General features: G+C 49.0%; 1 protein-coding gene across 2 annotated transcripts in view; it reads right to left on the reverse strand.

Moving 5' to 3' along the window:
• Positions 1–14,399, reverse strand: part of si:ch211-1i11.3 (mitogen-activated protein kinase kinase kinase 5) — a 45,965-nt gene that overhangs the window by 14,798 nt on the left and 16,768 nt on the right. For both annotated transcript variants that reach the window (XM_056285917.1, XM_056285916.1), the window contains exons 14-18: positions 10,371–10,504; positions 5,958–6,085; positions 1,550–1,686; positions 1,233–1,338; positions 882–1,039 (exon numbers count right to left, since the gene is read on the reverse strand). In XM_056285917.1, coding sequence (XP_056141892.1) covers positions 882–1,039; positions 1,233–1,338; positions 1,550–1,686; positions 5,958–6,085; positions 10,371–10,504 — 663 coding nt within the window. The remainder of the gene's footprint in view (positions 1–881; positions 1,040–1,232; positions 1,339–1,549; positions 1,687–5,957; positions 6,086–10,370; positions 10,505–14,399) is intronic.

The raw sequence follows: 14,399 nt of genomic DNA on the forward strand, positions 1-14,399 counted from the left end.
GAATGGGGCGGGGGGGGTGTCGTGCAACATGCTGTTAGGTCAACAACACGGGGGGTGTCGTGCACTGAAGTAGTCATTTGGTAAAGTAGGTGTGGCGTGTAGCACTGCGACATCACATCATCGACATCTCGCCGAGGAGGCTACGCTAACGCTATCGCTAGTTGGCCCGCTATCAGGCCTGGGGTTGACGTGTCTATATATATATTGTAACGTACACGAATAAGTAGACTCGTTAACCCTTGGCTAACGAGTCGGACCCTTTAGTCGACTGGTTAACGTTGTCGCCCGCGGGGCGGGAGATATGGGTTCACATCCCGGCTGTGGCGGTACCTGGGCTGCCCCCCCTGAATTCGCTGCAATATATCTACTCATATAGTTTCGGAATGTGTGTGTGTGTGTGGCGTTAGTGTGTGTGTGGCGTTAGTTAGTGTAGATAGCGGGACCGAAAACTAAAGCACTTATGATCCTAATTCATTTTTGGAGGTGGTAGGTATCGTTCCAGAGAGTACGGGAAAAATCTCAAAAAAATAAAATTATGCATAATTATGCATAAATATGCAAAATATGCATTTTTCTAAAAATGGCTAAAAACCACTTTTCTCGGCATTTCAGATGATTCTGAGCATTTGGGGGAAGGGAGTTGGAGTGGGGGGGGGGGTTTAGGGGCAGGGGGAAGGCGGTTAGCTGGCAGGATGAAGAGGAGGGAGATTTAGACGGGTGGATAACCAAACCGCTACATTGTAGCGGGGTTCTTCTAGTATATATATATATATGTATGAGAAATATATTAGTTACTTTACTTGCAGCACTTTCTCACACATCTATAAGTTGAGTTCCTCACTAGACCTGCCAAAGTTTGCCGAATGATGAAGAATTCCCACCTTAAACATGGCTGCTTGAGGACTGCCCAGTTCGTGAAAGGGCGTCTTCCCTGTTGCCATCTCTATGATAGTGCAGCCCAGAGACCAGATATCGGCTGGCTTCCCATAGCCTCGGGGCCCCTGGTCTATAATCTCCGGAGCCATGTACTGCAGAGTTCCTATTGGAAAACCAACATGGCAGTGGTTAAAATGCATTCAATGGCATCAACGATCAATCCATGTCCACATAGTCAGTTTAATCAATGACCAGAACAAAGCAATACACACTAAGCAAAAGGGCCAAAAAAAAAAAACCTCTCAAAATTTGCATAGGAATAAGTATTCAAACACCCAAATTCTGGGTCATCATACCAGCAAAGGTCTCAGTACAGGGGTTGATCCCTGCTAAGCGTTTAGAGGTGCCGAAGTCGGAGATCTTCAGCACTCCACTGTAGGTGTTGATAAGCACATTGTCACCCTGTGGCACACACACATGGTGTTCTCAAATTAAGATGCTTTATCAGCGTTATCACAATATTCACACTTCGGTGCTAAAAGCAAAGACATAATTATAAATCTTGACATGGGACAAGGCGAGACGAGATGACGGAGCCGATGATGACATAGGATATGATAAAGACAAAACTGCAGATAAAGAGAGAAGACATGACCAACAGCCCCGTGCTCACCTTGATGTCCCTGTGGACTATCTGGTTGTCATGCAGATACTTGAGTCCCTCCAGGATTTGCTTGGTGTAGAAGATGATGGTGGCCTCATTGTCTTTTAAAGGGCCCCACTTGGAGCGCAGGAGAGATGACAAACTCCCTACACACAATAATGACAGTCAGTTGGTTACCCAGTCTGTGTCCAGGCACCTTTTGGAGACATCTGGTAAGGTTTTATTTTGTATTCAACCTTTGTTTGACCACACGAGTCGTCAAGAACAAGTTCTTATTTACAGTGGCAGCCTGGCAAAAGGGAAAGCCTCTTGAGGGAAGGGGGTAGGGTCTTAAAAAAATGCCAAAAAGTTAAAAAGAAAGCAGCGCACACCCGAAAATTTCCAACATATCCACAGCTTGCATACAGCCACAACATTCCCTCCATCCATCCATCCACTAACCAAACCGCTTACCCTGCTCCCAGGGTCATGGGGATGCTGGAGCCTATCCCAGCAGTCATTGGGCGGCAGGCGGGGAGACACCCTGGACACGCCGCCAGGCCATCACACCCACACACACATTCATACCTAGGGGCAATTTAGTACGGCCGAGTCACCTGACCTGCAAACATGCAAACTCCACACAGAGGACGACCCCCAAGGTTGGACTACCCCGGGGCTCAAACCCAGAACCGTCTCGCTGTGAGGCGACCTCGCTAACCACTGCACCACCGTGCCGCACAGCCACAACAAGCATTACATAAATGACACGCAGTCTCGCACAACAACACTGGGCTAGCAGACGACAGCCTCCGGCAACACAACAACAGAACAATAGTAGCACACACAAACAGGAAAAGCAAAAAAAGCAACACGAGATCAAGGATATGCATGGGACAACAATAAGCAGCGGACAGAACAAAGGGTGGGGAATGTTAGTGGTTGGGGAAAGAGCTGCATGTATCAGTGATGGTCCTTAAAAGCTGATCTGGGGATCAAATTGTCCGGATTCAGTGTTTTTTGCAGATCGTTCCAATCTGTGGCTGCAGCAGACCAGACTAGTCAACCAGACAACAGACCCAGTACAGTATTTGTTCTGGGAACTGTCCACAGAATATAGTGAGCAGAACGAGCGTCGTGGGCAGCAGATGTAGTTTGCAACAAGAGACACGGGGGGGCAGACCGAGGAAGGTTTTGCAGATAAGCATGAACTACTGCATATTATGACGGGTGTGTAAGGATGGCCAGTTGATAGATAGAGGATATCAAGCAAGCCGACCTGTACATAACGTCACCATAGTCCAACATTTTAAGACATGCACGGCCCTCTTCTACATCCATCCATCACCCACACCGCTTATCCTACACTGGGTCGCGGGGATGCTGGAGCCTATCCCAGCATCACTGGGCGGCAGGCAGGGAGACACCCTGGCCAGGGCATCACAGGGCCAACACACACACACACACAGGCACACACCTAGGGACAATGTAGTACGGCCGATTCACCTGACCTACATGTCTCTGGACTGTGGGAGGAATCTGGAGCCCCCGGCGGAGGAAACCCACGCAGACACGGGGAGAACATGCAAACTCCACACAGAGGACGATCCGGGACGATCCCCAACGTCGGACTACCCCGGGTTTTCGAACCCAGGACCCCTCTTGCTATGAGGCGACCGTGCTAACCGTTGCGCCACCGTGCCCTCTTTTACACGAAGGGTTAAATTGTTAAAAATTTCTCAGTTCCTCGTAGGGGACAGAAATGAAAAGAAATCATAATTCCCGATGCTGCGACTGCATCGAAGAACAGATCAATTAGTTATTTTCATTATGTCGCAGTTGTAAAGCTGCATACTCAGTAAGCCAGGCATAGAAATCCCAGCAGAGCTGAGTGAGTTCATCTGGACGCCCAGGTTGGTGGGAACGTGTCTCATCACTCGTCAGTCTCAGCTGACTGCAGGGATCCCCCGCCTTATAAACAGTACAGCTGCACAATGACCGAAACTGGCGCTCTAGCACAGGTTTCACATGCACGCTGCTGTGACCATTAATCAGAGTAACGACGGTCTGCTACATGCACTATTCGTAGAGGACTGGGGAATAGCTGTAGTCACAGCGTTGTAAGACGACCACCCCTGGACCGAGGAGGGAGGAGGGCTACGAGTACATCGGTCGCCATCTTGCGACCTTGATTCGGCTTTGGGATCTCCAGCTGTGAACCTTTCCTTTATACTGACACAAGACGTTTTTAAGTGGCGCTAACAACACACGACTCAGCATCCGGGTAGCGTAGCGGCCTGTTCCGTTGATTACCCACACGGGGATCGTTGGTTCGAATCCCCGTGTTACCTACGGCTTAGTCGGGCGTCCCTACAGACACAATTGGCCGTGTCTGCGGGTGGGAGGCCGGATGTGAGTGTGTGTCGTAGTCGCTGCACTAGCGCCTCCTCTGGTCTGTCAGGGCATCTGTTCCGGGGGGGAGGGGGAACGGGGGAAATAGAGTGATCCTCCCACGCCCTACATCCCCCTGGTGAAACTCCTCACTGTCAGGTGAAAAGAAGCGGCTGGTGACTCCACATGTATGGGAGGAGGCATGTGGTAGTCTGCAGCCCTCCCCGGATCAGCAGAGGGGGTGGAGCAGCGACCGGGATGACACGGAAGAGTGGGGTAATGGCCAAGCATAACTGGGGAGAAAAGGGGAGAACCCCCCCCCCCCAAAAAAACCCCAATCCACGACTTCAATGTCAAATGAAGTTACCGTCTGCAATAGTTATCTTAAAAAATACTTTGGTGAAAACCAAGTATTCAACAAAAAACACATCAACTGTATGTAGCCTGTGTGTACTGGGCTCATCCCGGTGAGCAAGAGTTCACTGGCACTCGATACTTCCTTTAACCGAGTCCAAGTTCTGGAGATGTTGCACTAAAACCCAATTGCGCAAACCCACACACACATACACGTACGGACAAAATATGCACACACCAAAAAAGGCAGACGACACCTACTTCCTGAGCAGCTGTGCACAACTCATCCCTCGATTTCTAAGCTCTTACGTAATCCATGCAGACTCGAATGTGGGAGCACGGCTGACCCGTTTCCTTTTCAAGGGGAAGTGTTGTGCAACGCAAATCCAGGCATTACAGAGAACCCTCTAAACCAATAATGCAATGTCAGTTGAAATTACACCGCGAATTAATACCACGGACAACAGCAACACTGCTTAGCTGGGGGCGTCCGGTTAGCGTGGCGGTCTATTCCACTGCCTACCAACACGGGGATCGCCGGTTCGAATCCCCGTGTTGCCTCCGGCTTGGTCGGGCGTCCCTACAGACACAATTGGCCGTGTCTGCGGATGGGAAACTGGATGTTTGTGTGTGTCCTAGTCGCTGCACTAGTGCCTCTTCTGGTCGGTTGGGGTGTCTGTACGGGGGGGGGACAGCGTGATCCTCCCACGTGTTACGTCCCCCTGGTGAAACTCCTCACTGTCAGGTGAAAAGAAGCGGCTGGCGACTCCACATGTATCGGAGGAGGCATGTGGTAGTCTGCAGCCCTCCTCAGATCGGCAGAGGGGGTGGAGCAACAACCGGGACGGCTCGGAAGAGTGGGGTAATTGGCCGGGTACAATTGGGGAGATAAAGGGGGGGGGGTAAAAAAAAAAACTGTTTAACTGGAAGGCACTGGCATCTGCATTGAGGAATTTTAAAAATTGTGTAAGGCCTTTAAATACTGGGGATCAACTGTCCAAAGTAACGGGGAGTGCAGAAGAGAGGTGAAGAAGAGAGTGCAGGCAGGGTGGAGTGGGTGGAGAAGAGTGTCAGGAGTGATGTGTGACAGAAGGGTACCAGCAAGAGTTAAAGGGAAGGTTTACAAGATGGTTGTGAGACCAGCTATGTTGTATGGTTTGGAGACAGTGGTACTGATGAAAAGACAGGAGGTGGAGCTGGAAGTGGCAGAGATGAAGATGATAAGATTTTCACTGGGAGTGATGAAGAAGGACAGGATTAGGAAGGAGTATATTAGAGGGACAGCTCAGGTTGGACGGTTTGGAGACAAAGCAAGAGAGGCAAGACTGAGATGGTTTGGACATGTGTGGAGGAGAGATGCTGGGTATACTGGGAGAAGGATGCTGAATATGGAGCTGCCAGGGAAGAGGAGAAGAGGAAGGCCAAAGAGGAGGTTTATGGATGTGGTGAGGGAGGACATGCAGGTGGCTGGTGTGACAGAGGAAGATGCGGAGGACAGGAAGAGATGGAAACAGATGATCCGCTGTAGCGCCCCCTAACGGGAGCAGCTGAAAGTAGTAGTAGTAGTAGTAGTAGTAGTAGTAGTAGTAGTGTAAGGCCTTTAGGCTTAGCAGGATCATAATAGCTATCTCTTTCATCAGTCTAACCCCAAACAGGCAAGAGTAGGAAAATGCTGGTTGCTCCAGATCTATACCTCCAGGTACTTCCTCCATGAAAATCTTGATGAAACCATCTTGGCTAACAGAGCCCAAATACTGGACAATATTCCTGTGTTTCAGCCTCTTGTGGAGGGCTATCTCCTCATGGAGGGGTTGGGAGTACCTAACATGGAAAGAAAAAAAGGGAAAAAATAGCCTAAATGTGAAATGAGCATAATGTAATGTAGACTTCTTCAGTCTTCAGTGAGATGAGTGATGAAACATTTCTCTAAATAAAGGTTGTGTCCAGATGAACTGATTCAACTTTGTGATTTCATTGCCATCCAGCGCATGCATAAAGACATTATCGTCTGTTGGAGATTCAACGGTATTCTGAATGAGGATCCAACTGACTCTTCAGCTCATGGACTGACTTGAAAATAAATGAAAAGGCCAAGGGGACTTGGGTCATACATGCAGAATATCTTATTCTAAACAGTTATCTCCAAATTTAATTCCAAGTGAAGTGTTGGCATAAATATCAAATTAAGTACGCTGACGGGGTGTTTGTAATCATGATGAAACTGTCAGAATCCAGTGTTATCATATACTGGGATGTACTGTCCATACACCATCATCCCAACCGCTTATCCTGCTCTGAGGGACGCTGGAGCCTATCCCAGCAGTTATTGGACGGCAGGTGGGGAGACACCCTGGACAGGCCGCCAGGCCATCACACAGGGGGGGCCCACACACACACACATTCATACCTAGGGACAATTTAGTACGGCTGATTCGCCTGACCTGCAGGTCTTTGGGAGGAAACTGGAGCCCCTGGAGGAAACCCACGCAGACACGGGGAGAACACGCAAACTTCAGACAGAGGACGACCCGGGACGACCCCCAAGGTTGGACTACCCCGGAGCTCAAACCCAGGACCTTCTAGCTGTGAGGTGACCACGCTAACCACTGCACCACCGTACCGCCGGGATGTACTGTATGCCATGCAAATCATTTGCCTTTCTGTTGTTTATTCAAATGAAGCATTAGTCACCACAGAACATACTACTGCAAAGGTTGGATGCAAAATGAACTTTTTTGCAAAGGTAACTTATGAAGAACTATTGTGCTTCCTGTCCTGATGAAAATCCAAAGCAGAAACTGACAGAAGAACGTTTCGTACTTTGAGTGCATGAACATGCACAGAAAGAAGAGAGGCCAATTTAAGAGTTTACATGACTATTGTTCACATATACACTACCGTTCAAAAGTTTGGGATCACCCAAACAATTTCGTGTTTTCCATGAAAAGTCACACTTATTCACCACCATATGTTGTGAAATGAATAGAAAATAGAGTCAAGACATTGACAAGGTTAGAAATAATGATTTTTATTTGAAATAAGATTTTTTTTACATCAAACTTTGCTTTCGTTAAAGAATCCTCCATTTGCAGCAATTACAGCATTGCAGACCTTTGGCATTCTAGCTGTTAATTTGTTGAGGTAATCTGGAGAAATTGCACCCCACGCTTCCAGAAGCAGCTCCCACAAGTTGGATTGGTTGGATGGGCACTTCTTTGAGCAGATTGAGTTTCTGGAGCATCACATTTGTGGGGTCAATTAAACACTCAAAATGGCCAGAAAAAGAGAACTTTCATCTGAAACTCGACAGTCTATTCTTGTTCTTAGAAATGAAGGCTATTCCATGCGAGAAATTGCTAAGAAATTGAAGATTTCCTACACCGGTGTGTACTACTCCCTTCAGAGGACAGCACAAACAGGCTCTAACCAGAGTAGAAAAAGAAGTGGGAGGCCGCGTTGCACAACTGAGCAAGAAGATAAGTACATTAGAGTCTCTAGTTTGAGAAACAGACGCCTCACAGGTCCCCAACTGGCATCTTCATTAAATAGTACCTGTTAGAGCCTGTTTGTGCTGTCCTCTGAAGGGAGTAGTACACACCGGTGTAGGAAATCTTCAATTTCTTAGCAATTTCTCGCATGGAATAGCCTTCATTTCTAAGAACAAGAATAGACTGTCGAGTTTCAGATGAAAGTTCTCTTTTTCTGGCCATTTTGAGTGTTTAATTGACCCCACAAATGTGATGCTCCAGAAACTCAATCTGCTCAAAGAAGTGCCCATCCAACCAATCCAACTTGTGGGAGCTGCTTCTGGAAGCGTGGGGTGCAATTTCTCCAGATTACCTCAACAAATTAACAGCTAGAATGCCAAAGGTCTGCAATGCTGTAATTGCTGCAAATGGAGGATTCTTTGACGAAAGCAAAGTTTGATGTAAAAAAAATCTTATTTCAAATACAAATCATTATTTCTAACCTTGTCAATGTCTTGACTCTATTTTCTATTCATTTCACAACATATGGTGGTGAATAAGTGTGACTTTTCATGGAAAACACAAAATTGTTTGGGTGATCCCAACTTTTGAACGGTAGTGTATATATATATTTTTTTTCTTCTTCAGCAGATCATAAATGGCTTATACTCGCCAGAAGCACCACAACCATCATAGTGAAAGAAATTTCAGTCAGAACAGGCTGGTCTATTACATTTTAGCTGCTGATGTGAGGTTCATCTTTATTCTGACTGAGCTAAGGTAGTATTTTGATTGATAATGTGTTAATGGGGCAAGGCTAATATACATCACTTTGGGTGGACACTATAGTTTGTACTGTGGAGTTGTTACAGTCCAGCAGATGGCGGTAATACCACATTTATGGATGCCAAACGCCATAAAACAACACAGGAGAAGGCTAATTAACAAGCACGAAACTGTGCGTCCGGCGGCGCAGTGGTTAGCGTGGTCGCCTCACAGCAAGAAGGTCCTGGGTTCGAGCCCCGGGGTCGTCCAACCTTGGGGGTCGTCCCGGGTCGTCCTCAGTGTGGAGGGCTCCGGTTTCCTCCCACAGTCCAAAGACCATGTAGGTCAGGTGACTCGGCCGTACTAAATTGTCCCTAGGTATGACTGTGTGTGTCTTTGTGTGTGTGTGTGTGGGCCCTGTGTGATGGCCTGGCGGCCTGTCCAGGGTGTCTCCCCGCCTGCTGCCCAGTGACTGCTGGGATAGGCTCCAGCATCCCCGCGACCCTGAGAGCAGGACGAGCGGTTCGGATGATGGATGGAAACCATCGGTCCAGACCCACAGCGCTCACGATGCGAGTTGCGAGCGCGTCCTATTAAACATCCTGACTAAACGTCCCTTGCTAGTCATCCACGAGGGAGTGACCACAATTTGCGACGCACAGCCCACGGCGCCAGTTGTGTGGTGCCGTGGGAAAAATAGAGGGGCAGAAGAGGGGCAGTATCACAGCTGCAGCCCCGATTTGAGAAGCTCTGCAGCACAAAGCCAGCCCACAGCAGTCACTGAGAAGACTGCAGGACTAGAGGTGTAACTCTTACAGAGAAAGGTTGTTGTCTCTTCTCAGGGGAGGTGGTAAACTTGAGGCAATTTTGAGAAAATCTGTTGAAAGCAGTGACTAGAACATACTACATACTGCAATGTCACTTTTTCTTCACTCTCTTTTCTGGAATTTCCCCCCCCCCTTTTTTTCTCCCCAATTGTACCCGGCCAATTACCCCGCTCTTCCGAGCCGTCCCGGTCTCTGCTCCACCCGCTCTGCCGATCCGGGGAGGGCTGCAGACTACCACATGCCTCCTCCCATACATGTGGAGTCGCCAGCCGCCTCTTTTCACCTGACAATGAGGAGTTTCACCGGATTTGAACCGCTGATCCCCGTGTCGCTAGGCGACGGAATAGACCGCCACACTACCTGGACGCCCCTGCAGTGTTCCTTATTTAGTTTTTTCAGTAAGATGTAACACACTGCAGTTGCAGTTCTGTACTAATTACAGACAACGTTTCAAATACTAGCAGTAGTAGTAGTAGTAGTAGTAGTAGTAGTTTCAAATGAATTCTATAGGAGTTTGCAGGCAAAAGATGTGTCTGAGAGTGTGTTTATGTGGGTCCATGCAGGTGGGCGGGGGGCTTGAAAATATTTGTATCTACAAAAGGGGGACCCTGCAGGAACAAGTTTAGGAACCACTGGTTTAACGTTTAATCGGTGCTTAAACGTTGATTTAGGCCCTGGATTTCCACTTATCCAGACTCATACTTCCATGGAAAAATTGTGCAATACGACTAAGCTCTTCGCAGCAATCGAAGATGGGTAAAATCCAAAGAAAACATCCAAACACGAATCCATCTCTCTTAAGAGCTGACCCCAACCAGAGGTCTGGGGCTGCAGACCAGGCCAGAGAGAGCCGGGCCAGATCCTTCCCCATTACAGCCATTATAAATAAAACATCTCCATGTGAGTTATTTTAGTAAAGAGCCTCCCTGCAAATGATGTGTCTTTGCAGAAAACTGATTTGCAGTCCGTGTTAACTACAGATACCGGCTAATTAAGACATTTTAAACCACATGAATACAAAACCTCTGGCGGATTTGATCTTCTTACGTGCTGTCTTTCTCAGGGATCTCCTTGATGGCAATGCGTACTTGGTTGCTCAAGTCCCTCCCAGCATACACCACGCCGTACGTCCCCTTACCAAGAACCACCTTGTCTCCGTTTTCGTTGGTCTCATAGATGTACTGAAAAAAATACAAAACAAAATAAGTGGCCACGTCAAAGACTAAACGTGCAAAAAAGTAAGACAGGAAACTGCAGGAAAGTCATGAGTGTCCACCAAAAGTGGAAGTGTGAGTGTTTCAACTGATGCAACGGATGCTTCATTCAGAGATGTCTGCCATGAGGAGTTCCCAAGACGATGGGAAAATACACATTTTCACAAACTCATGCCAACACACACACACACACACACACACACTTGCTTGCTGGTTGTCCATCATATCTGATGATGACCATCTTCTCCTATTTGTGAGTCCTTTGGTGGCTGAATAGTCCGATCCTGGATGTACAGTTGTGGTTGCAGACCGGGCATGTAAAAGTGGTGTTGGGGGGGGGGGGGCAGGGGTAGCTTTGTGAGCATGCCTCTTCGTACACTTTGCTACACGGTGTTGTGTGTGCTGGTTTTCCATATACTTCACTCCCTGTGAGACGCAGGAGGCAAGTTCCTCCAGAGAAGAGGGGTTGATCTGGCATCTTCTCAGCATGGTCTTCATCTGGTCTTTGAACCGCTTCTTCTGCTCACCAGCAGTGTGTTGACCAAGGCGTAGTTGGTCGTAGAGGACTTTACGTGGGAGTCGTTGGCTGGGCATGTGAATGACACGGCCAAGCCACCGGAGTTGATGGTGGTTTAGGGTAGACTCCACACTGCAGCTGCCTGCCTGCCCACTCCAACACCTGTGTGTGTGGCACTCTGTCCTCCCAAGTAAGACAGGAAAGTGCAGGGAAAGTCATGCGTGTCCACCGAAAGTGGAAGTGTGAGAGGTTCAAGTGATGAAACAGATGCTTCATTCAGAGATGTCTGCCATGAGGAGTTCCCAAGACGATGGGAAAATACACATTTTCACCAACTTTTTCCAACACACACACACACACACACACACACACACACACACACACACACACACACACACACACACACACACACACACACACACACCTGTCTTCGCAGGGACAAAAAAAATGTGTTGGAGTCAAAATCCTACTGCCCTGAGCCACTGGACAATGAAGACTGCTTCCTGAACACTGTTGGGTGTATTTTATGGATTTTGGGCTGCTGAACACAAAAATCCCCTCAAATTTTTCCTCTCACTGTTTTGTAGATAAGACCTATTATTGTGATTTCCCATCATATTTTAAGTCAGCTAGTATTCTGCCCACAAAACAAGCCGTTTTCAGTCAGTCCAAGCCTGCCTGGGCATGCACTCTGTAGGTGCAATGCAAATGTTGTCTGCAGCATGCCTGGGCATGCTTAGTCAGGTTAGATGCTGGCAGCCAGGCTATAAAAGCTGCTCACATTTACAGATGCTGTTTGGACGCATGTTGATGCACATGTTCTTCAGGCAACAGCACAGGGAGCGTACTTAACAATAAGATTTATTGTCTTCAGGAAGATTTAACACAGCAGAAATGTCTCGTCGGTGTTGGAACAGCTGCGATACATTCTGTTACATCTGTGGTGAGTATACGCTTAAGGCTCAGAGACACACCATGACTGCACTTATTAAGAAAGCCTACGAGCTCTACTTTGGATGCAGAATTGGTGGCCAAGAGAAACTCCGGGCTCCTCATATTTGTTAGGGCAACATGTGCAGTCAACCTGAGAGCCTGGCTCAGAGCTACTCAGAAGCCATTTGCGGTCCCAATGACATGGCGAGAACAGAAGAATCACGTGACGGACTGCTACTTCTGTCTGACCGATGTGTCTGGCTTCTCCACTGAAAATAAGAAATGTATTGAATACCCCAACCTGCCTCCGGCCATGAGACCAGCGCCACGTGATGACAGTCTGCCAGGACCGAAGCCGCCAGAGACGTGGAGCCTAGATGAGGCAGATGAAGACGCCACAGCACATGAACCAGATGTGGAGAACGACACTGATCCAGATGCTGAACGCTTTATGCCTGCTTATCCTCATCTGGTAACACAGCCAGAATTAAACCACCTGGTCAGGGACGCAGATTTGTCAAAAGCTAAAGCAGAACGGGCGTCCGGGTAGCGCAGTGGTCTAGTCCGTTGCCTACCAACACGGGGATCACCGGTTCGAATCCCCGTGTTGGTCAGGTGCCCCTACAGACACAACTGGCCATGTCTAGGGGGTGGGAAGCCGGATGTGGGTGTGTATCCTGATCGCTGCACTAGCGCCTCCTCTGGTCGGTGGGGGCGCCTGATCGAGGGAGGGGGAACTGGGGGGAGTAGCGTGATCCTTCCATGTGCTACGTCCCCCTGGTGAAACTTCTCACTGTCAGGTGAAAAGAAGCGGCTGGTGACTCCACATGTATGGGAGGAGGCATGTGGTAGTCTGCAGCCCTCCCCGGATTGGCAAAGGGGGTGGAGCAGAGACCGGGACGGCTCGGAAGAGCGGGGTAATTGGTCAGACACAGTTGGGGAGAAAAGGGGAGAGAAAAAATTACCTGGGTCAAGACAGCAAGGATGGAGTTGCTGTCACCAGGTACAGAAGTTTCTATCTTTCAGAACCGTCAATAACATTTTGGGGGGGCCCAGTGGCTCACCTGGTGGAGCGCCCAGTGGCTCACCTGGTAGACCACATGCCACATAAGGTAAGTACCTCACCATAGTGGCCTGGGTTCGAATCCGGCTCGGGCTCCTTGCTGCATGTCATCCCCTCTCTCTCCCCTTTCTTTTCTGTCTCTCTCAACTATCTAATAAAGACGGAAAATGCAAAAAATAAACAAATAAATAAATCTATTAAAAAAACAACAACAACAACAACATTTGACAATCTTCTTTATGCAGGTTGACAACCTGTTTCTGCCCTGACACCGATGGCTCGTTCATGGCTTTGGGTTGTGCGCATGACCCACAACAGTGGCGTCTTCGTACAGGTTCGTCAAGTTGAGCCTGGAAGCCGTCCTGTCACACAACGGCAACGTCCATCCTTCAGTACCCACGGGCCATGCAGTCCACGTGAAAGAGACCTACAGTAACACGGACCTGCCGTTGACACACATACGGTAACACAACCACGACTGGAACATGTGTGGTGACCCAAAAGTGTTGGCACGGCGAGCAGGAATGCAGCTCGGGTATACAAAGCCCCGTTGTGTCCTGTGTGAACGGGACAGCCGAGCTCAGGCGTCACATCACGTCACAAACCACCGGCCACTCCGCCAGCACCCCGCTCCGGGGCAGAAAGGTGTGGCACACAAACCCCCCGTCCACCTGACGAGGCTCTTTCTGCCCCCTCTTCATAGAAAACCCCGAAACATTCTGTCCCCTCACAGTAAGAAGGCCTTGGGTTCGAACCCCGGGGTTGTCCAACCTTGGGGGGGGGGGGGTCATCTCAGGTCGTCCTCTGTGCGGAGTTTGCATGTTCACCCCGTGTCTGCGGTGGGTTTCCCCCCACCATCACAAAGACAGGCGTGTTAGGGTTAACCCGCCTGCCTGATGCCAAGATTAAGGAAGGCATTTCTGTTGGTCCACAAATCAGACGGGTGGTCAGCGACAGGCGGTTAGAAGACCTGCTAGCAGGGCCAGAGAAAACAGCATGGACGGACGTTGTCGTGCAGCATGTCAGTGAGAAGTCGTGTCCTGCATCACACGTGGACTCCTCCCCCCCCCCCCCCCCCCCGCCGGTCTTGGTGCAGTCAGGGAGGGACACGGTGAGAGGTTTCACCAGGACACGGCGACCGCGGAACAGAGGCATCAGGGCAACTGGAATCCATCAGCGCCGGCCGACCGTTGTTGGCCAGCGACACGAGAGGCACCAGATGCCGAGTGCAAATGAAAATCAGCTGCAGAACCTTTGAAGCTCAGCTGAACCAACACAGTGTGTCAGCGGCATTATGGGATTAACGATATCCAACTCAACAGAAGTTATTTCAACGTTTCTCCGAGTTC

The sequence above is a fragment of the Lampris incognitus genome, chromosome 9, assembly GCF_029633865.1.
Source record: "Lampris incognitus isolate fLamInc1 chromosome 9, fLamInc1.hap2, whole genome shotgun sequence".
Lineage (NCBI taxonomy): Eukaryota > Metazoa > Chordata > Actinopteri > Lampriformes > Lampridae > Lampris > Lampris incognitus.